The following is a 21,711-nucleotide window of genomic DNA, read 5'->3' as shown; positions in this document are numbered from 1 at the left end:
CCCCTTGGTTACTCACCACTAGCCAGCCACTGTTCATCATATCCACATCTGTCACTGAGCGATGCATCTTCCCCGGCTTCCCATGGTCTGTGTACACCTCTGAGTCAGAAGTGTAGCCACGATCCAGGCTCATGTCACTTGGATGATAGGAGGAGGAGACCTCACTGTCCGACTGTGCACCTTGAAGACAAAAGGTACGGGTTTTAAGAGAATGAACTTGGAAGAGCAGCTGTGGGTAAGGGAGAAGCAATCCAGATCACCATCAGCCTACAACCACCCGTGGGCCCTGGAAGAATCTGGGCCAGGGCTCTTCTCCTGGGAAAGAACAACTGTGACAGGAACATGCACAGGAGACAACAGGAAACACAAATCTTGGGCAATGTTTCTTCCCTGCAGGTACACCTGGCTTTCCCCTTCAGAGGAAGGGGACTCCCCATCCTCCACTAAGTTGCTTGTCAACTTGACCGTGGATTTAAAAGGGCAGAGTCTGATGGTTTGGGCCTGGGAGGAGATTCAGATGTGCCACACGTTTTAAGAATTACTGAAGGTGCTAGGTTCAGCCAAAGCAACTCCAAAAGTGCAACACAGAATGACATGACTCACATGGGGCCTCTGAGGTCAGTCAGACAGCTCCACACTCATATGGGTCAAGTATTTCTCACAGACTACAATCCACTTAAGCATGTTCCACCTGTCAGATATACCTGCTCTGAACTTCAGGATAACTTTAAATTTCACGTGTCCACAGCACAGAAATCCTTGCAAGGGCCAAATTTAAGGCATTGACATAAATGTTATTTTAAGAAAAAAATATATGTTCTTGATCGTTCAACATTATCTAGAAACCTACCAGCACAGAGAAAGACTTGCTGTGAACACAACGTACCAAACACTTTCAGGAGGTAAATGCTTTGATTTGCAAGGTGTCACAGTCAAGTAATTTGCTCAAGCAGCAAAGACAGAAGCAATAAAAAAGAGCTAGGAGAAAACAACCTAGTATTAGCCCCAGAAGGCAAAGGCCACAGGGATTTTGTAAGATCAGTTTTTCCCAAGCTGTTTAGCATAATGCATCAGGACTTAGCAAGGAAGTTCTAGAAGAAGCAGTGAGGAAAACAAAGTCTTCTAGGAAAGTCCTTTTTTTGATGTTTGCTTTAAAAGTCTGAAGCTGTCAGACTCAAATACACTGCCAGCTGGCTGAAGTGGAACGGGAACAGTTTGCTGAAAAGACAGTCTTCTAGCACAGTTGAGAGAAGAGGGAAACATTGGGTTGGTCTTGCGGGCATGACTCAGGCACTATGAACACAAATAGATTTGGAAATAGAAATTTAAATAACAATTCCGTTTACGAGATCCTTAAAAGAAGGGACAGAAAGGAATCAGTCCCACAAAACAGGAACAACAGCTGGGTTTACATTACACACCCAGATGAGAGATTAAGTCTGTATCAGCCATGGCACCAGACCACAAGCATCAGCAAACGTTCCTTGGGGCAGAGCAAAGACCTTCTAGGGCTGCTACAACCACTATCAGTTTTCCTCCCACTGCTCCCCCAGGGACTAGCACCTGGACTGCTGCTCAGAGTATGAAGAGATGGCAGAGTATAGACAGGGAGAGACCATGGGGTAGGAGTGAACAGCAGGTGCTGGTCTTTAATCTTCCTAATGTAGTTTAATATCAGCTTTGTTTTCTTGCAGTCCCCTTTGCTAATTGAAAAGCTTGAGGAAGCAGCTGCTTATCTGGCAGGCAGGCATCAGATTTCCTAGCAAAAGCTGGCCTGTCTTACCTGTGTCGTTATCTGCCCTTGCTGTAACCTGCAGGGCTGCAGGCGGCTTCACCCCAGACCCAATACACTCCAGGAGGGTGAAGAGCGTGTACCAGTCATCCCCAGAGTGAATGTTGGCAGCATTGGTCTTCAGCAGTTCATGGAGGCCGTAGGCAACCTCATGGCTAACTCTGCACAACACATTTGGCTTCATCATGAGCAGGATACGTAATGAGAGGAGAACCTAGCCACAGAAGGAGACAAAGAACAACAGACCCTATTGTTTATACTCCCTTCTCCAGCTAAGTCCACCTCACTTATTTAGGGCTATTTGCAAGTGCTGTTTGTTGTTACCTGCAGCATGGACAGCCTAAATATGTGTCCATCCAACAGTGATTGGTTTCCTGTTTTGCCAGGTGTAGCCACAAAAAAAAACAGCATTTGACCTTCAAAAAATCCCTTACCTGTGCACTGATTTCTTCCCGACGAAGGAGCCGAATTGCCAGCCTCAGCAGCCCCACCACTGCCCTCTCCACCAAGAAGCAGAACTCCATCGCATGGACACAGAGATGATAGAGGTGGTCTCGGACGGTTTGCCAGACACACGTCACACGGTCCCTAGCCACAACAAGGAAGAGGGAAAGGGTAGGGTGAAAGGAGATGAGGCAAGCAGGATCCAGCTATTTCTTCCCCCAGAACTCCTCACAACCTGCTACTTCATCACTTTAATGAAAAGCTCCAGCAGAGAGATATAAGAACAAGCACAGAGAAACAACAAAGCTGTGAAGTTTCTTATTTACTTCATTACTCTCAAAGCAATCAGGTGGGAGAATTCTCCCTCCAGAGTTCAGTTTATGTTCTCCATATCTCAGGATATCAAGCAGTAATTCATGGGTGAATAGTACCTACGTTTGCATATGCTAGGATAGAATTGCTAAGCCCTGAAATTACAGCCACATGCTGCTTCAGTTGGCAAATCAAGCACATAAGGAACTCATTCCCTAGACCCAGGCAGCAGCTGCAGTGAAGCAGGGACATTTACAGTGAATCTGAATGTATTTCAAGGTCATACCTATTCTCTAGCACAATTCTCAGAAGCATCTCCAAGCAGAAGGCAGCATCCTCTTCGTCATATGTCTCCTCATCAGGAGTCACAGAGATTAGAGCCTAGAAAAACCAAGAAACATTTGTGACTCGCAGCTCCTCAAAACAGGAGGACCAGTGAGGACTAACAGAATGCTTCAAGTCTGGACAAAACAGCACTCCAGTATCTGGGGAGGTCATGCACAGCCCATCAAAAATGCACTGGAGGTCAGGGGTCAAGCTAAGTATATGGGAAATCCTATTTTATTATGCAAGATGTAATACGAATTTAAAGAATGTTAAATTCTGACAAAGTCTCCCAGATGGGGAAGAATTCTGAAAGCCAGCAGCTTCTTGCTAAGTGCATGTGAAGCACAGAAAAGGTAGACATATGCAGGAACAACTACAAATACTGGAGGTGTTCCTCTCAAGCCACCAACTTGCCTACAAAGGGAGAATTCCTGACATAATAAGAGTAAGAGCAAAATGTTCTGAGATGGCACATGAAAACTCAGCCACTACTTCCCCAGGTGGGCCAGCAACATACTGGTCTTTGTGCAATCCAAGCAAGAAGTTCCACTTAAGCTGTTTTAAGTACCGTTCTTTGGGTTTTACTTATTTGTCATTTTTATTTTGAAACTCAATACCTATTCTCTGAACCTCTGAAGAAAGCCTTGATAAATAAATCTTTCCTCTGTTTTAGTACAAGTCCCAGTAGTGTCATGGATCCTATTGATGAAGCTAGTGAACTGCCATCACAGCAGCCTGGAGAAGACACTTGCACATTAAGGAGCCATATAATCAGGGAGCTCACACTGCTAGCCTGCACAGCATCGCTGCAGGGCTTGCACTGTGCTATTTGCTATTGGAAGTGGTTTCTCTGCTACACATCAAAAGGCTTCCAGTGAGCAGCTGGCACATTTGTTCCACACCCTGGAGTGGTCTCAAACTCCACAACAACCTGAGGAGTTACTACCAGTTACTACCATCCTCTCCCAGGGAGATGAGCTTGTCCAGCCCAAAGGCTAATGAGCCCAGCCTTGTTACATCTCCCACCACAGCCAGGTTTCACTCTATCTAAGGGCACACAGTCAAGTATTTCTGATCAACTCTTGTCTCTAAACTGGCATTTTACAATGTTCTCATTAAGCACACGGCACACCAGAAAAGGTGTGAAAAAGCACAGTCTACAGTTTCAGTTCCTACACAGAGCTACAAATACTTTCAAACACTTCCCGTAATCTTCTAAAGGCTTTCAAAATGCATTCCACAATTTAATGTCTCCCTCTGCTGCTAAAGAAATTGTGTCTGCCTGCACAGAAGTTACACGTAAAAACCAAACTAATGGCTGGTTTCATATCCAAAATAGGCTCAAGACATCCTCTGAGGACAGAGTGGCTATGTGAGTACACAGCACACATCCATGATTGCTCACAGCATACTTGCTCCACCACCAGTTCAGTCCTTTGCCCAGTATCTTTCTCACCTTCATCAGCTCCTGGAGGGATTCAAGCTGGAGGAATTTGCTTTCTGTGATCAACTTCTCAGGATCACATTGCTGCAAAAGATAGAAAAGAGGATGGTAAGTCTAGACAATGTGGAAGACATACAAACAGATCCTCCAAAACCACAACTTGCTCCCACAATAGGTATTGAGAGTGACTTCAACACAATTACCTGAAGGAAAACTGCTGCCAGCTAGCTCACTACTTGGAACAGCAATTACCCCTAACAGACCTGATCTGTGCTAGACATATTTTAACACATAACTCTTTGCCTCTTAAAAAGAAGCCTCTGCCTACAGATTGATCAACCCCCCAACTCAGATTTTGTTGGCAATATATGCTTTCAGACTGTCTTGGAAAAGATTAGTTATTTGAGAGTTTATACATTTGTACTTAATTATCAGATTAAGATGCCAAGGGCAGATCCCAGTTCTTTGTGTGAAACTGTTCCTATTTTCATGTTAGCACGTTTGTACAGCACAGCACATAGGACCCTTCAGCTGGCAATACAATTACACTCCTCTGTAGTTTCTTGTAATTTCCACGTCCTCTGGAACCTGCCATACTGCCCAGAAGCATGCATATTTAATGCTTCTGTTGCCTGTTATCCACACAGCATTGTCACCACAAACAAAAGCTCGTTCTTTTATAGCCTGTACATTACCTTTATGCATTCAAGAGCTGCTCGTTTTGCCTCCTGTGTCTCCGTTGATGGCCCTCTCATACCAGATTGCTCCGTCCCACTAAGGGTGAGCCAACTAACAAAACTCAGCACTGTAGATTCACCACTGCAAATTGGAAGACACCAGCATCAGTGAGAAAACAAAACAAAAAATCATGCAGTATTATTCCTCCAGCATTGAGGGAGAAAACAAAAAGACGATTGCCTGAGCTACCTGCACCACTCACCGGTTAGATGGTGTCTCCTCACGTTGCAGATAGATTTTGCCATTGGGATCCACAAAATCTTCGACCTGGAAGACAGACCAGAAGATGTATACATTCAGTCGTCTACTTCTTTGTAGCCTGTTTTTGTTACCCCTGTAATGTTTCACTTGATGATGTAACACCACACTCACCATCCTCGGCCAACTCCCCACACTCAACCAACCTCAGCTCTTCAACCCCTACCTGTACAATGACTTGTCTCCCCCATCTGGCAACACAAATGCTGTACTTGAATACTTCATGCCTACAGTGCGTCCCTCTTCCATACAACATTCAAAATTTGGTCAAGTAAAACAAATACCGGAATTCCTCAAATACCACAAAAGGTAAAATGAGAAAAAATGAAACACTGTGAAACAAGCTGGAGCCTGCATGTAACTTGAACATTACACGATTTGAAGGCTCAGCACACACTTTACCAAACCCAGGCCTTTGCAAGAGAGATTTCCTCCTCTCTGAACTGCTTCTATGAAAAGCCAGCTTCCCACTCCCTGAGCCTTCAGTTACCCACGAGCTGGCTATTATTACCTCCACCATGGCCTTGGGCAGCAGTTCTGCTCGGAAAAGCTGAAGCATGGCCTCCATGATGTTTTTCCAGCCCTCCCTCAGAATGTCACCGTGGCGATGGGCCAAATGAAACACAGTCTTTGCTGCAATATGGGCCTTGGGATTACTTCCAAAAACAGTCGGCAGGTTCTCAATAGACTGCAGGAAAGAAGAGGGGGTGGTAGTCGGCAAGAGATGTTTCTTTTTCAACAGAAATTAGGGCAGACTGTTCAGATTTGGCTACAGAAAAGACAACAATTCTTTGTACAGGGCTGTGGACAACTAACTCCTCAGCTTACATTTGCTTTGCACAAAAACAAAGACAAGGTGGCTTACCTGACACAAGCTGAATCACAGAGGCACTCAGACACAAGCTCTTCAAGAACAGCAATGATACTGAGCATTTTGAAAGTGCTTGCTGAAAACTCACTAACTTTAATTGATTGGGCTATAGGAACTCATTCCAGGATCAAAGCCTTCTACAAAAATTATCATCACTCCCCTGGAGGCAATCGTTATCATCAGAGGTGCAAACTGTGGCCAAAACTGCTACTGACTTACAAAGTTACTCTTACCACTAGTTACTGCCAAGTGAATCCCCTCCATATTCCTTTCTATTCCTCTTCTTTCAACCAAACATGCATAGTAATTGCGGTGCTCAGAGGATACCTATCACCAGGGCGATCTGTCCCAGGAAGGACTAGCAGCTAAGTGACACTTTGCTGTTCTTCTCTTGCTTTCTAATGGTCGCTTTCTGTTTTGTCTCCTCAACCCCTGAAGACGGCCCCTCCTTTTCCCCTTCCACCAGACTCTCTCTCAAATATTTGTTCAGTTGTCATATTCCACTACTGTCTCCAAGCCCTACAGGAATTTAGGGCAGCAGAAAGTAATTGGTGTAGTTGGAATCTTGCCAAAGATAAGAACTCCCAGCTCTCTTCAAATCCAGAATTCCCTGATTCTACAACATCACCAAAAGACATACTTTCTTAATTTACACAGACCTAGGACTGCTCTAGATTCCAGTCTCCCAACTAGATGGGATGCAGCTGGCAATAGCTGGTGCCTCTGAGGGCTTGGTGTAGTTGCTTCTACTGTATAAATCTGCGTCAAACAGTTGTTTAATGGCAGACATTCCTCTGCTTGTGTTATCTGTTGGTAGTCTCAAGGTTTGGTATGCTTGGAGAGGGTTAAGTATTGCATCTCTACTGTTGTGAGCTGCAGAGGAAGGGGGGATCTAAAGCAACCCCATCGCTCAGGCTTTTTTTTTTTGTCTTCTAATTGTCAGTCTGGTACTCTTTCACTGCTACCAATGCCAAGATGCAAGGGATATAAAACAGCCAGGCCAGACAACACAAATTCCCAATAAAAAGAATGTATGATTTTAGAACAGCCTAATTCCATTAACTGAACTAATTTGTAGGACTGTTCTTTTTCAGATATCCCTTTAAGGGATTTCAAAGGTCACTTGTCTTGGTCATTTTAGACCTATGCTTTCTGTCTTGAGTGATCTTCTTCCAGCCCCTGCCTTTATTTTTATTTTTTTTTGTGGTGTGTGTGTGTGGTGGTGGTGGTGGTGATTTTGCAGTTCTATTCTGCTCACTGTGGATCTTGCACAGGTTCTCAGAACAATGCTGTGGGTTTCTTTGCAAGTTCTGACCTTAGAAAGGAATTGCTGTCATCTTCTTAGCACAAAGCATGGTTCCCACACACTATCTATCAGAAAACAGTCTGAAGCCTGTTGAGGAAGAGAGCTCCAATATACTAAAAGCCATACTTCTTTTCCCTCCTTGCAACTTACCTCGCTGCTGAGGGCTGTAAACTTGCAGAGAGAAATTATGAGATTGTCAAATACATCACTAAGGCCATAGTGAGCAGAAATCATTGCACATTTCCTGGAGGAAGAAGAAGAAAACAGGAGAGAATGTAATAACTTGGCAGAGAGAAGTCTCTCTACAGGACAGCAAATCAGATAGCCTCTTTGTCGATGTTTTAGACCTTCCTCTCCACACACTCATAATATAAATGTATAAAGTCTACTCATGTATAAAATCTACTCTTATCCATCAGATAATCACAATCATCCTCAGATCCTGGAATCCTGATATTCGTCTGTGATGATGCAAGGATCACTTTCAAGAAGAAAGTCCAAACAGACGTACCAGCTGCAGCTGAGCCAATACACCTAATTTCATGTCTTGACATAAAAAGTTGCTGACATTTGCAGTAGTGTTGAAGGTTTAGTTTCCAAGAGATCATGGCTACAGTAGTATATTAACAGAGCTTTAAAGCTGCACTTAAGGCATGGTTTGGTCTGAATGCAAGCACCATCAGAGATCATTACAAAACAGTTTCTCACAGATAGCAAGATTTTAAAATACTGACCATCTGGGAAATTAAAAAGATACAAAAGAAGAAAAGAGGAAAAAAAAAAAAAAGGTTCCCCATCTTATTCAGCCACAGGTATGGCCTCATACGCAGGTTTTACCAATATACAAGGATTTTGTCAGCATCACGGTGCAAAGTAGGAGTGATATTTTCTGCTCACTTCTAAGCACTACAGCTATGTCAGCAAGTCTTTCAAATGTAATTACACTGGAATTTAAAAACACATACCCCAAAGCACTTTGATTTATTGTAACACAGCAGTCAAACCAAACAGTGAGTGGCACCAAGAAAGGAAGAGATGGGATGAATCAATACAAATGCTAGAAAACTAGAAGAGCGTAGGTCACAATAAAAAGCTCTTCAATTGCTCGTAACAGATGGTATTCACTGTGACCTGCCTAGCAGGCAGATGTGAGGCAATGGTCACACTAACTGTTCTGGGTTTCATGAATGCAAGAGTTACCTGAAACCAGAGATAGCCTTCTGTATGATTGTTTCTTCTAAGCTCTTGTCAAAAACATAAGAAAGTGCTGCAATGGTTGGCCCCCACGTCATGGTAAAGAGATCATGATCATAGCTTCCAGGAGGCACATGGAGAAATATTCCCTCATCAGTGGCACCACGATGTAGCAGGACATTCCAGATATAGTTTTCCTTCACCAGGCCCGTCTGTTCTTCTGGCATCACTATCTCATCATTTCTACAAGGAAGGCAGGCAGAAAGGTTGAATTTTTAATTCTGAGCCAAACCTAACATTTACACAGTGCCTTTTGCTACATGGTCCCAAAGCTAAGTGATACCTACTCTGAAGTGATTTTGCCAGCTCCTGAAACATTCTATTTTCTGAGGCCTGCCTGCTTCCCTTGTCCCTCTCTCCAATACCTTTGATATAAAGTGCAGTGTCTCTCAGGAGCACTTAGTAACTACTGTGTAAGGACACTACTGAACCAGCAGCTACCTAATACTACAGGTGGAAAATACAATATATACTAGAGTTAAATGATGGAAAACTTTGGACAGAACACTAGCACAGCTTCACCCCCACCGCCTTAGAGCACTCAGCACATCTCATTATTCTCAGATAAAAAACTGTTATACCATTGCAGTCAAGAATAAGCACGAGTATCTAAGAATAATGCAAATATTCAAATGTATTATTATGTACAGATTACAGTCTGTTCCCCGCCCCCTGATAATAAATACAAAGAAAACAAACTGTCCCCCAGTCTCAACTATGACACTGTGGCAATCTCTTTGAGATGGAGCAATTCTGAAATGATGTATCAATTGTTTTAGCCATCAAACATACTGAAAAAGTTAAAGTATCCGGTGAAGGGAGGATAGATAGGAATACACTGGAAGAGAGGCACTACATCACTGAAGGATAAGAAGAAAATTCTCAGGGTACTACTAAAACGACATTAAGAACACCCTCGGGGAGACACTAATCAAAACTAGAGCTCTATTTGAAAGCTTGAGTCATGTCTCGAAGAATTTCTAGATATTCAGTACAGGCAGCATTCCCAAATGAAAGCGGGCTCAAAAGGGAAGTCAAGCACACTGCCCTGCTTCCAGCATGAGCCACTGCCTGCAACTGCAGACTGAAACCAGCTGAGATTCAGAGTCACATCTTGTCTCCTCAGAAACATAATCCTCTCAGCTTCAAGTTGGCAGTGTCTGGATTTACTGATAAGGCAGATTTCTGAGCTACTGCTGAAACTCCCCACCCACAGCTAGTCCACGCCCAAAAGGGCCTCGGCCACCAAAAGTTCTCCCCAATTACTGGGAGAGTGCCAAAAACTGGGGTGGCAGAAGAGATTGGGTGCACACAGCAACTTCATATGGAAACCTCAAAAGCTTTTGAAATGAAGTATTAAACTGAGACCTGGATATGTTATGTCATAGCAACAATGCTGTCCTTGGGATGAATTGCTAGCTCTGGCACTGCATAAAAGGTTCTGAAGAAGCCTAAAGGCCTGGCCAGGAGGACAGAGGCTTCTTAGATACAGCATTTCACTTGTGCTCAGACATTCTTTTCCATATTGGTATAAGATGTATTTTTTTAACATTAGCTAAAGCTCTGTGGATTAAAATACCATGGCAGGAATCCAAAGATACAAATCCACTGCAATTACTATGACAGGCTTGTTACTCCAGCCCCATATGGAGCTGGAAGGTGGTTTGAAGCAAACATCATCAGTGAGCCTCCTTTCAGAGCTCTCTGGAGTTCTCACAGACCAAACAACTCTAGTTTGCTCTCTGCATACAAGGAGATGACAGGTTGATTCTTACTTGATGGCATGGTACATGTCTTCCAATATGTCCTGTTCAAAGTCTTTGCCTCCATTCACACCTTTCAGGTTCTTCCGAAACTCCTGTGGGGAAAAAAAGTAACACCAATATAACTCTCCTAGTATCTCCACCTTGAACTGCTTGGCTGCATTCAGTTCTCCACTTGCTTTCCATGGGATCAGGAGCAGATTTGGCTGTGCTCTTCAACATGCAGCCTCAAAGTTCAAAGACAAAATGCTATTCTTAGTGGCACTGAAGTGTGCACCAGCCCATCCCATCTCCATTCTTTCAGTGTGAGCAAACAGAACACATACTTAGCTGAGGCTGGACATCAGAATGACAGGTCTGTACCAGTGCACTGACACTCAAAGGACTTGACCTCTCTCAAAGCCCCCAGCAGTTCAACAATCTTCTCATTCTTACCTATGTCTTAGGATACAGTATGTTAAAATAAAGAGGCACCTTGACTAAACTGGCATGTTGTCTGCTAAGCTTAGCATTTCTTCAGACTGTCCTTCACCCCCAGCCCTACTCTCCAACTGTACTCAACCTCAGCGCTGCACACCAGCTTATTGCATATGAGTCATGAATGCCAGGAAAAAAAAAAGAATGCCATTGAGATAACACAGATACTGCATAGCTATCAAAACAAGAGAAGTCAGGTGCCTACACTGCCAATACCCACCTCCAGAGTCATTGGGACATTCTGCTTGCGGACATTATGGTTGTGCTGGTCAGTGTTCAGCATAATAACTGCATAGGCCAGGGCAAAGCAGGCATCGCTATTAGCAAATGGGGACCCATTCGATTTCTGAAAGGCAAATATGTACACAAAGTCCTACATTAACAAGGATGTATCAATGACCAAGAGAACCATTTTCCCACCCGCAGTACTGAATCATCTCCGGAACAAACAAAAAACCCGAGGCTCTGGCTCTAGCTTCCAAAAAGCACCCTGGAAATCTACATGCCACTGCTATCTCCTACAAAACAACAGCTGCTGCCTGCAGGACACAGTAAGCTTCTACAGGCAGTTTGATCTGTCATGTCCAACACGGTGTTTGAGCTTTCTGCCCACCAAGTACACACCCTCCAATGTTCTGTGAATGCTTCCAACAGTCTCTGGATTACAGGTGCCTCTCCTGGTAACCTGAAGGCCTCCAGATAAAGTCTTAAAGCTTCATCCAGCCTTAAACCTTGGAAGCTGAAAGTCCTGCAAGAAGAATGAATTGCAATGAGAAATAAACACGATGGAAAAGGTAGGATAAGCTTACTGACTACAGTCCTGTTTGGCTCAGCATTGGAATGCCAGATGTCACAGAGAACAGACAGTAAAGAGGGAAGGGTGAGGAACAAAGAAAAAGACCATGAGTAGGCAAAACAACAAAGAACTGCTGATAATTATACAAGTTATTAATTACATAATTATCTCTGCAGTCTTCACAGAGACTGGCCCCTACTGAAAGAAGTTTGGGTGTCACACTATCATATTCATCTAAGGTGCTATCCATTTGCAAGAGATGCATAGAATCATTCTATGATTAAGGCATACTGATGCACAGAGAGCCAAGTGATACAGATCCCAACTACTGTTGCACTGCATTTTAATTTATCACTGAACTTTCAGCTTTCACCCCTTTGTGATTAAAGGGATATAGAAAGACACTCACCCAACAAAGCTTTCCAGCAAGTCTATGTTCTTACGGTCACTCACAAATTCCCCAATCATCTTCTTGTCCAGGCGAGGGTTTTCCCGTAGCCACCTGGCCACCTCATTGTTATCAATGGGGGTGGCGAGAAGGTTCTTCTCTTGCAGAAACTGTATTCCTTTCTTTGGCTTTTGGTTGAACTGCTCTGTGCCAGTTATCAGGAGCTGAAGACAACATTCTCATAATTACAAACTGGAAGTGCATTATTTCTTATTTTAAAATCTTCTTACATTTGAATCAAAAGCAAATAGATTAACCTTAGCATGATAAAGTTTACTGTACCATGTGAGTAGGAAAGACTAACCAAGGCCAGAAAACCTGTATTCATCACAAGAATTCAGTATCAAGTCATACATATGCATGAGGTGCCATCTTTGAAAAGCTTTAAGTTTCACTGAGCAATTAGCTCTGCTACTCCAAATGCCTCAACAGAGCAGAGGAAAGGTCTTTGATGAGCCCCAAGCATGTTGAAAAGATCAGCTCTACCCAGCTACAATGGCATTACTACTCCATGTCCTTGTCTGTCTCCTTTGGCTCCAGGCTCTTGTACTCTACCTCACTGTGTGACATGCAGCAAGATTCCTCAGCTTTTATGCAGCTGCTGAAAGAAGTGCTGCAAAAGCCTAAGAACTAGACAACACCCTGCAAGTGAGACATGCTCCTGAGAACATCTGGTGCTCCAGCATGGCTAGGCAGAGAAGATACAATGTGGGCAGAGAAGAACAGGTGCATTTTTGGTTTTGAAGGGAAGTCAACTACTCTTCCCTGCCTGATTCTTATTTTAAGACACTAGATAGTACCACAGTCTTTGTAATAAAAAACCTGGTTGAGAAAGGGTTAACCAAAGATTCTGTTGGTGTTCAAAAAAACCAGAAGCACAAACAACTGTATGAACTTTACTAAGCGCCAGAATAAATGTCAGTTCCCCATTAGCTCCTATCACGATCAAACTGCTAGTGATGACCTAGTGAACTAAATTCGTGACCATCATGACTACTAGCTCCCCTGGGTTCTCAGTAACTCAGAAGCAACCAGTCTTCTGTTTTCTGCTTCCCTGCAAACATACCTGCATGAACATCCTCAAATTGCAGTGAAACACACAGATCCTGAAACAGCACAGAGAGCACAGGGACCCTGTGAGGGCGTAACAAAATAATACCCATGTGCTGCCCAAGTATGACAGGCCTGAAGGGACTGTATGACACTAGGAGCATTTTTGTACAGCAATAAATCCTGTAACACAACCCCGAGGGTATTCTATTGTTATATAGCACATAACAACAGAACATGTTTTATTTCTTAAGACCATCCGAAAGGAACTTAGATTGCTGGCAGTTTACACTGCATTTATAATCATGTCAGTCCTATGCTTCTGAGCTTCTGGTCATTGCTTTTGGAAACATACAAGAAACCTTTCCATTCAATGCATAATTTGTTCTCTGCTTTTATTTAGCAGATTTTTTTTTTCCTCCAGTACTTCAGAGGTTAAAGGAAGCAGAACAAGCTGGTGCCATGTCAGCATCAACATTTCTGAAGTTGAATGTTTAGTGTGCTCTGTTGACATGCTCAGGATGAAATCATTACCAGATTTAGCATCAGGAAAGGATTTAGCATCTGAGCAAACTAACAGATTTACGAGTGTCCTTCTGCCCTCTGCTGTAGCGTAAGGCACTGTCCTTTTTCTAGAAGCACCTGGAACTTTCTTTACAGAACTCTCAGCTACTGCTGGGACCAGCTGCTGGCAATGCTCTTGATTTCTTCTAACCTTGTTTTCCAATACAATAAAGCTGGAGTCTTAAGAGAGGCTTTTGGTTAGAACAATGAAAACACTACACAAGCTCCTTCTTCAACAATAGACTTTCACACAAAATCCAACAGCTAGGCTGCATTGAAAGCTAGATTTAATGCAAAACAAAGGGTTACAAATGAAATAGTAACTGAATCAATATTAATTTCTTAGAAATTGGCTAATGCCAAAACTCAGTAGTTCCTCTGAAGACTGTGCTGACAAGCACTTCCCCTAATGCGCCTTGTGGCTCAGCATTACCCCACAGCAGCACTGCCCTGTAGGTAAAGAACCGAGCTCCTCAGTACTGCAGTAAACTTCCTAGAGAGAAATTGATGCCTTAAATTACATTCAGATCCAGAGGCTGTCAGAGTGGATCACAAAGCAAATTAGTATGCTAGCAGCAGGGGATCTGTTGTGCTTCCTTCAGTATTTTTGTTTAAATAAGTTAAGAAAACATGACCATCTCTGGTCAGAGATGGTAGTACAGAGTTAAGAGTGTAGCTTGGAATAATAAGGCTCAAACAAACATTGTGGCAAAATCATTCTTTGTCTAATCAAGACAATCTTTTCAGTCATTCTCACGACAAAGCAAACGCAGGAGTAAACGAATCAGCAAGCTAGAATGTCACTTCTATTACTGGCCTCTTGATATGGTCCCCATTGACAGGTTCGATAAGAGTAGGCAACCTGACCTTTTTGATATAATTTGCTGATTATCCCCATAAATTAAAACTAGACCCAGCAACTTTCCCACCCCGAAGTCAGATGCACATAGCTTACAAATTGTGCCGTAAAATTTCCCCAACACTTCTTGCATCTCAGTAACCAGAACAGAGATAATAATCAATGCTGTCCCTGAAGTATAGCAGGATTTTCAGTAATTGACTGTTTAATTCTTATCGGCAGAGACTGGAACTCAAGATTTCTGAGATATGACCAGTCATGCAAAGCCCCCATGAGATGGAAAACAAGGAGAACACTCGATCCATTTGCAGTATGTTCTCAATCATACCTTCTTTTTGTTCTTAATCTGCATAAGTTCCTGAGGGCTTGGAAGGATGCAAGAAAATCGAGTAGGCTTCTTGGGGACACTCTTCTCAGCTAGAAGGACAAATTGTCATTACAGTCAAGCCTATCCCCAGAGTACCACTCAGCCCACTATTGTGTCCCATCACAAGTTTCAGTCATGGAGTCTTGTTGAAATATTCTGCCCTACAAATGACAATCACACTCCTGCTATTCAGATACTATGCATCTCCCACCCACATTTTCTGCAGCATAATTGCACAGTAGCTTCTTGTTCTGGACAATTTCATACATCCACAAGATTTAATTTTCTGGATGTTGTGGTTACTTACATTACTCAGAAAGAGCCCTTGACTCCCTTAAAGTATCAGTACTGCGATGAATTTCACACACTTTGCCCCAAAGTGACCCATCAGATCTAACCCCCTCCCAGAAGAAAACTGTTAGTAGGCCTATGTAGCACAAATATAAAGCAAATATTCACCACATACTTCTTTCTAATTACGAACACATAATAGCTACAGCAGTCTATGGTATAGCAGAACCAGCAGGCAAATGTCAGGACTGTTCTCAGTACATACACTCAGAGAATCAAGGTCCCCCAGAGACTATTACCTGTCTCGCTTCCTCCTTCCACCTCCATGCAGCCTTGCTTCATCTGGTCAGCCATAAGGCACCCACTGGTGGGAGGACATGCCCCACCTGGCTCTGAGACCACACTGGAGGATTTTGCCTCACTGAGCACTCTCTCATTATCTGTAGAAGTTAAAAACAAAACAAAAAGCCACACAAATACATAAGCCAAAGAAAAATCTTCCAATGGAGAAATAAGAAACTGACCGGTCTAAATTGAATATGTGTTTATTCAAGGGAGTTCCCTGCAGTAACTGTGATTCCTCAGTATCCTCAATATTTTGTCTACATTAATTCCACAGCATACCCTCCTTCTGCTGTGACTGCCAGTCTTGACACGGCCTTTATATAAAGCTCCATGAGGTGCATATTTTAATCTCTCTGAATTTTATTTCTGCCACACTGTTCACTCAAACAAACAGACACGGAACAGGTGCTGGGGGGATGGGGATTGTAGGTGCTAACTCAGGAACTTGATACTTCACTTCTCCACGCAATAGATGAAAGACAAATTAGTTTCATCACTATCACTATTGTTACAAACAGCGAAGTAGCAAACATGGCAGACATCCATCTATCTCCACAGTAAGAACAAAGTAAGTACAAGAGCTGCGCTGCTCACTAATGCTCAAATAGATACAAATAAATCTAGGTCACAGAAGCTGCTGGCCAAAGAAAAAAACACTATTCTTATTCACAAGTACGTATGAAGCAAAGACAAGCTTAGCAATTTCGTTGCCTCAGAGGAAAGATAAAGCATGTGCTGTTTTGGACAATAACCAACACAAGATTTAAATTACATGTTTTGTTTTCTGAAATTAATAAAAAAAGGGAACTTTTTTTTTTTTTGCTTAAGATTGTTAAGAGTTCCATTGTTAAGAGGTTTCTAAATCCTCTAACAAGTAAGATCTGGAAAGGGAAAGAAGCATAATGTCATTCTTGAACAGTGGACTCTCTCTCCTTGATATTCAGAACAGAGCTGAGATCCGAGGCCCTGTTCTCATAGCAAGGTTATAAACACCAGTATGCAGTTATAAAACATGCAACAGGAAGACTGACAACACATTTATGGAGCTTAATACATGAATTACCAAAATGAGATCCACAGGTTTAGCATGAGATTAAGCTTAGTATCAAAATATCAAGAAATGGAATCTTACTATTGTTTGTTTCTTTGGTGCTGTTCATGGTTTCTGGGCTGGATTTGGCAACTTCCTTCTCTTGTTGATGTATGTTACTCAGCACTTTGGCCTGGCAATGTGCCTCTGTGCTATCTATCACTGTCAGCAATGCTTCCATAGACAGCAGATGGACTGTATACAGCTGTCCAGAAACCGGAAAGGCATTCTGGGAAACAAAACAAGTAAGCATCAGACAACTTTCATTCCTCTCTCCCCATAATGGGGGGAAGATGTTCCCCTTTCAGCTTCATGAACCCTAAAGCATATAACAAAACACCCTAAAATTTCCATACAACGCTTTCTAGCATATACTTAATGGCTTATTTGCTGTGTTATTATTAGTCTAGTTGTTATTCTTTGTTGCTCTGCTTCCAGATGTTAAATAGCATTCCTCATCTCTACAAACTACTCACCCCAAATCTTTAAACCACTCCCATTCTCAAGTTCTGCTTCTGTGCTTACCATGCTCTGACTTACAGACTTCCCCTTCTGCCTATCCCTGCTCTGTCCCCTCCAGGTCCCCCCAGCCCATGCAGAGGCCAGCAGCCCCAGCGAGGCGGCAGGACAAGCCCTGCGGGTTCAGCACCTTGGAGAGCAGCTTGGTGAGCTCCTCGAAGAGGTTGGCGCAGTAGTAGTCACAGTCATAGTTGATGTAGAGCTCAGTCACGAAACTGGGAATCCTCCACAGCTGAACAATGGATTCCAAAGCCATCTCCTTCATTTCATACGGCATCTTTGGGTTTTCCACTGTGATTATTTCCATCAGTTTCTTGATGTACATCTGGCAGAAACACAGGGCAGCTCAGTTTAGGGAAAGAAAAAGTAAAGCAGTACAGTGAATAGCTTTGAGGACTACAGAAACAGATGCAAACTTCGTCTTCGCACATAATCTGACATATCCCATATTTAATGGTGACTCATTCTGAAGGTGTCTGTAAAAAGGTTTCAAACATTTTTATCATTTAATGCACCTGGATCTACCATTCTGAAAAACTGGTATGAAGGTGGGCGACTGCAGTGTACCAGTCTCAAAGACATTATTATACAACAAAAAAAGTCCTAAATAGCCTACCCATAACCCACTGAGTCATTTATACAAAGGTAAGTTGATATTCAGACTGCATCTGACTGCCTAGCTATACGCAGTTAATGAGCCCAAGGCACTATTACTATGCACCCAGTGATACTCAAAACTCACCTCCAGCTGGAATTTCAGATGCTCTCTCATGCTCTCAAAGAGAAGAAAGCACACCCTGAGGGAGGTTGCATACAGATTGAGCCGTTCAACGCTCAGTAGCTAAAGAAACAAAAAAATTCTTATGAATTACAAAGGCTAATCATTATGTGTTATGATTAACAGTACCCATGACAGTCTCGACATCCACACATTGTTTCCCATAGCAAAGGTGTTGCAAATAACCGAAATCAATCCCTTATTCAGCCTCCTGGTCTCACCTCTTGTAAGTGCGGATGGTTATACTTGATTCCTTTCTGCTTGTGGTAATGCTGTTTTCCTACTGTGATTTTGTTCTTTTGCTAACTCCACAGATTCTCTTTGTGGAGAAGTAACCTGGGAGAAGAACTGCCTCCAAGACAGCTCTTGTGCAATTAATAGCTAGAAAAGTTCTGCCTATTTACTAAGCTAGCAACTTGCACCCATTATTACCTCAAAATCAATTACATCAAAACACGATGTTATCCCCCAGTTACAGTTCATTCCAACCAGCTTCATCCTCCTCAGCCCTGGCCTAAAGAAAATGACATGTGACGACATCTTTATTTTTGCAACATCACCATTTCCCTGGTGCAATTCAGAACTCTCATTGCAATACAGCAGAGAGCTTCTTTGAAGACTGAGATCTGTCAAACCTCCGAATAGTGAATTCCAATAGACTGCTTGATCCAAATTAGTATTTAATTCCCCTGTGCCATATCCCATGTTAGCACAAGCCAGACTTACTTGAAATAGGTGTCGGCATAACTCTTCCTTCACAAGCCCCAGGAGGGACTGGCAGTTTGCAATGGGAGCTGACTCCAGGGCAACAGTTAGCAGCTGCAGCCCCATGTGGATCATCACCTCGGAGTTGTGGCGATCAAGAGGGTTGGTGAGCGAGATGAGAAAGCGGAACAGTTCTCTAATACATGGCAGTCCATAGGGGACCAGCGCGGCTCCTAAAGGAAAGCGAGACACATTGGTACTCTTAACAACTCGGCTTTTGCTGATGTCTAACAAGTGTTACAGATTACATCATTACAGACCAACCAAGGAACAAGAATTTATCACCCTCATGGCAGAAAGTGACGCAGAATAGCGGAAAGGAGAAAGGACTTCAGCAACATTGCCCACCTCTCACCTTCTTTTTGGGAAGACTGAGTAAAACGTACTCCTCGGGGATTTACATAGTCCATGTCATGAACTGAGGCAGAGTCAGAATGTTCTGCTACAGACGTGCACTCCTCTAGAACCTCAGGAATAGACTCGACAGAGGCTGACTGGATCTTCTCCTCCCTCAGACTTTCATTCTTCATTGGTATCGGTCATTTGAGAAGGAAAGAAAAAAAGCAAAACAAGACAAGGCACTAGGTATGCTAAAAGAAAGGCTTATTTGCTCACTGCTCATTCAGAGCTATTAAAACTATACAGGTCACTCGTGGAAGAGAAGCAGGAAAGCAAAATTTAAAAGAGCACATCTAGATAATCTGCAGCACCCTCTTTCCAAAACTTTTATTTCCATCTAGCTCTTAACTATTTTACTTAATTCTGTGTTATGAGACTAAATTTCCACAAACACAAGAAATTTTTTTCATCAAAGATAACTAAAAGAATTCTCCTGAAGATTTCGTCTATATTTCCCTCTAATACTTTCTCCTTAATTAAGGTTGATGATATTGGCAAAAATACGACTAGTTGCATTAGATACACAGATACATAGGTGCATTGCTGGGCTGCACAGTTATCATTTCTGAGTCAGTGGGGATTGTCTCAAGAAAAAAAAGAGTGTTTGTGAAGTTACAAATCACTTATACAAAAGGATGTTTATTCTGATAGAGTAACTGTACTAAACCCACAACTAACTATGTGGGGAGTTGGAACTCTTCTATAAGCAACCACATACCTGGAGTTCTGTCTGGTTTTGATTATCAGTGACTTTGGCCTCATTTGGAGGCATTCCTGCATGAAGTCCCAAAGCAGTGACCTGATCCAAGTCTGTCAGGTCTTCTTTGGAGGTGGTCTGTGAGGATGTTTCCAAACCACTGTCTGTAGAAGGGCTGACTGCAGATGAAACATTTTCTGAGCTTCCAGAGGAGCTGGGAGAAGGAGCATCTATGAAAGTAACTCCACTTGCTGATGAGAAACAGAAGCAAAAAGATCAGCAGAATTTTCTCCCTCAGCCCCCAGTTCATACACTGAATACAACTAAGGTTTACTTTGATCACAGCAACGCACTACAAATGATCTCAGATAATTAGGTATTAACGTAGAGAAATTAGACAAAGCCCTTTCTGGCTAGGGATTAAAGCATCAAATAGATGAATAGGTGAGATACTATCAGTTATCCAAATTAAAACATATCACTTGGAATCTAACGGATTCAGAGAATAAGATAATTCATGTAGTTAAACAAATGGTGCAGAGGGTTTCTCTAACTGAGAAGAAATCAGAAAATAGCCCCAAAGGTGTACTTTATACTTTGATACAATGGCACAAGCACTTTAATATTTGCATCAAACATCAGTCAATCCTTCAAAGTGATTTTTTTAAACTATTTTTTACACTTCGATTGGAAGGCAAGACCTATCTCTTTAATTCACATTAAAGACATGAAATTGCAATAGAATTCAAACAAGTCTGAAACAATACACTGAGTATTTTTATTATTTCTAAATGTGAGACAATTCTTCCAGAATATAAGTTTTCTTTTAAGGAAAACCCACATATTTGCATCTCTTCTGGTTTTCAGGAAAACTTAAAACATAAACCAAATGTTCAAAAGGTGATGATATAACAAAGGGCATGGTAACAAAGTAAATTCACAAACCAGAGGTATGTTATAAATTTACACGTAAAATGTGTAGTTTTGCACAGTCAGATGTTTTATTCATGACTTGATTTTTGGAAATATCTTAAACAGAATGTTACTTGATTTTTGGGAAATGAAATGGCATACATAATCAATTTTGTAATCTTCTCTTCTTCACGTGCTAAGACAGAATTCTGACATAAAAAGCACAATTAATACATTACCTAGCTCTACAAGATCAGCATTAATTATGTGCTCTATAACATTATTCAACTTTCTCTCCAAAATGTTACAGGAGTTATAGTGGAATTTAACACCTATGTGAAAGCGTAAATATAATGATTTATGTAGGGATAAGCTCTCATTTGGATGTCTAAGTTGGATGCAATTTTATCTCATTACTTCCTTGGTTTTCAGCAATCATGCTGTTGTGTAGAAATGCACTTGGAATCATTCACAATATACTGAATAGTGTTCTACGTTGGAATAAGAGTCAGAAATATGTATTTTACACAACTATTGTTTCAAGCTTCCCGTCTGCTTCCTTTCACTGTTAATGTTTATGTCTGATCCGTCAAAATGTAGAGTGCATAAGAGACAGAGTACTTTGCAGCCAGAGGGACTCATTTATCCAGAGGAGAGGTTAAAAATGGTTGTAACTATTTAGTCTACTTCTATACAACAATAGGATATGGAAGTCCCCCAACATTATATTCTCAAGCTCATAGCACTAGTCATATACTGCACCACTTCTGCAGGCTGAATGGAAGCACATGCAAAAGGACTTGTGTGCATGCCCATCAGTTTCCTGCAAACAAACCTTTTTCAGG

At 42.2% G+C, this 21,711-nt stretch overlaps 1 protein-coding gene across 3 annotated transcripts in view; it reads right to left on the bottom strand.

Annotated features, from left to right (window-relative positions):
* The window catches only part of GBF1 (golgi brefeldin A resistant guanine nucleotide exchange factor 1), a 103,204-nt gene that overhangs the window by 6,400 nt on the left and 75,093 nt on the right, over window positions 1-21,711 (bottom strand). For all 3 annotated transcript variants that reach the window (XM_040563884.1, XM_040563885.1, XM_040563886.1), the window contains exons 10-31: window positions 19,976-20,205; window positions 19,214-19,382; window positions 18,820-19,031; window positions 18,058-18,156; window positions 17,446-17,640; window positions 16,839-17,025; window positions 15,661-15,801; window positions 15,032-15,120; window positions 12,192-12,394; window positions 11,611-11,734; window positions 11,207-11,332; window positions 10,522-10,604; window positions 8,693-8,929; window positions 7,643-7,736; window positions 5,827-6,003; window positions 5,260-5,324; window positions 5,015-5,138; window positions 4,332-4,403; window positions 2,835-2,929; window positions 2,227-2,380; window positions 1,784-2,006; window positions 17-180 (exon numbers count right to left, since the gene is read on the bottom strand). In XM_040563884.1, coding sequence (XP_040419818.1) covers window positions 17-180; window positions 1,784-2,006; window positions 2,227-2,380; window positions 2,835-2,929; window positions 4,332-4,403; window positions 5,015-5,138; window positions 5,260-5,324; window positions 5,827-6,003; window positions 7,643-7,736; window positions 8,693-8,929; window positions 10,522-10,604; window positions 11,207-11,332; window positions 11,611-11,734; window positions 12,192-12,394; window positions 15,032-15,120; window positions 15,661-15,801; window positions 16,839-17,025; window positions 17,446-17,640; window positions 18,058-18,156; window positions 18,820-19,031; window positions 19,214-19,382; window positions 19,976-20,205 — 3,263 coding nt within the window. The remainder of the gene's footprint in view (window positions 1-16; window positions 181-1,783; window positions 2,007-2,226; window positions 2,381-2,834; window positions 2,930-4,331; window positions 4,404-5,014; window positions 5,139-5,259; window positions 5,325-5,826; window positions 6,004-7,642; window positions 7,737-8,692; window positions 8,930-10,521; window positions 10,605-11,206; window positions 11,333-11,610; window positions 11,735-12,191; window positions 12,395-15,031; window positions 15,121-15,660; window positions 15,802-16,838; window positions 17,026-17,445; window positions 17,641-18,057; window positions 18,157-18,819; window positions 19,032-19,213; window positions 19,383-19,975; window positions 20,206-21,711) is intronic.

Source organism: Cygnus olor, chromosome 7, assembly GCF_009769625.2.
Source record: "Cygnus olor isolate bCygOlo1 chromosome 7, bCygOlo1.pri.v2, whole genome shotgun sequence".
Taxonomy (NCBI): domain Eukaryota; kingdom Metazoa; phylum Chordata; class Aves; order Anseriformes; family Anatidae; genus Cygnus; species Cygnus olor.
Note: the sequence above shows the minus strand (reverse complement) of the source record. Positions and strands in the feature narration are given on the sequence as shown.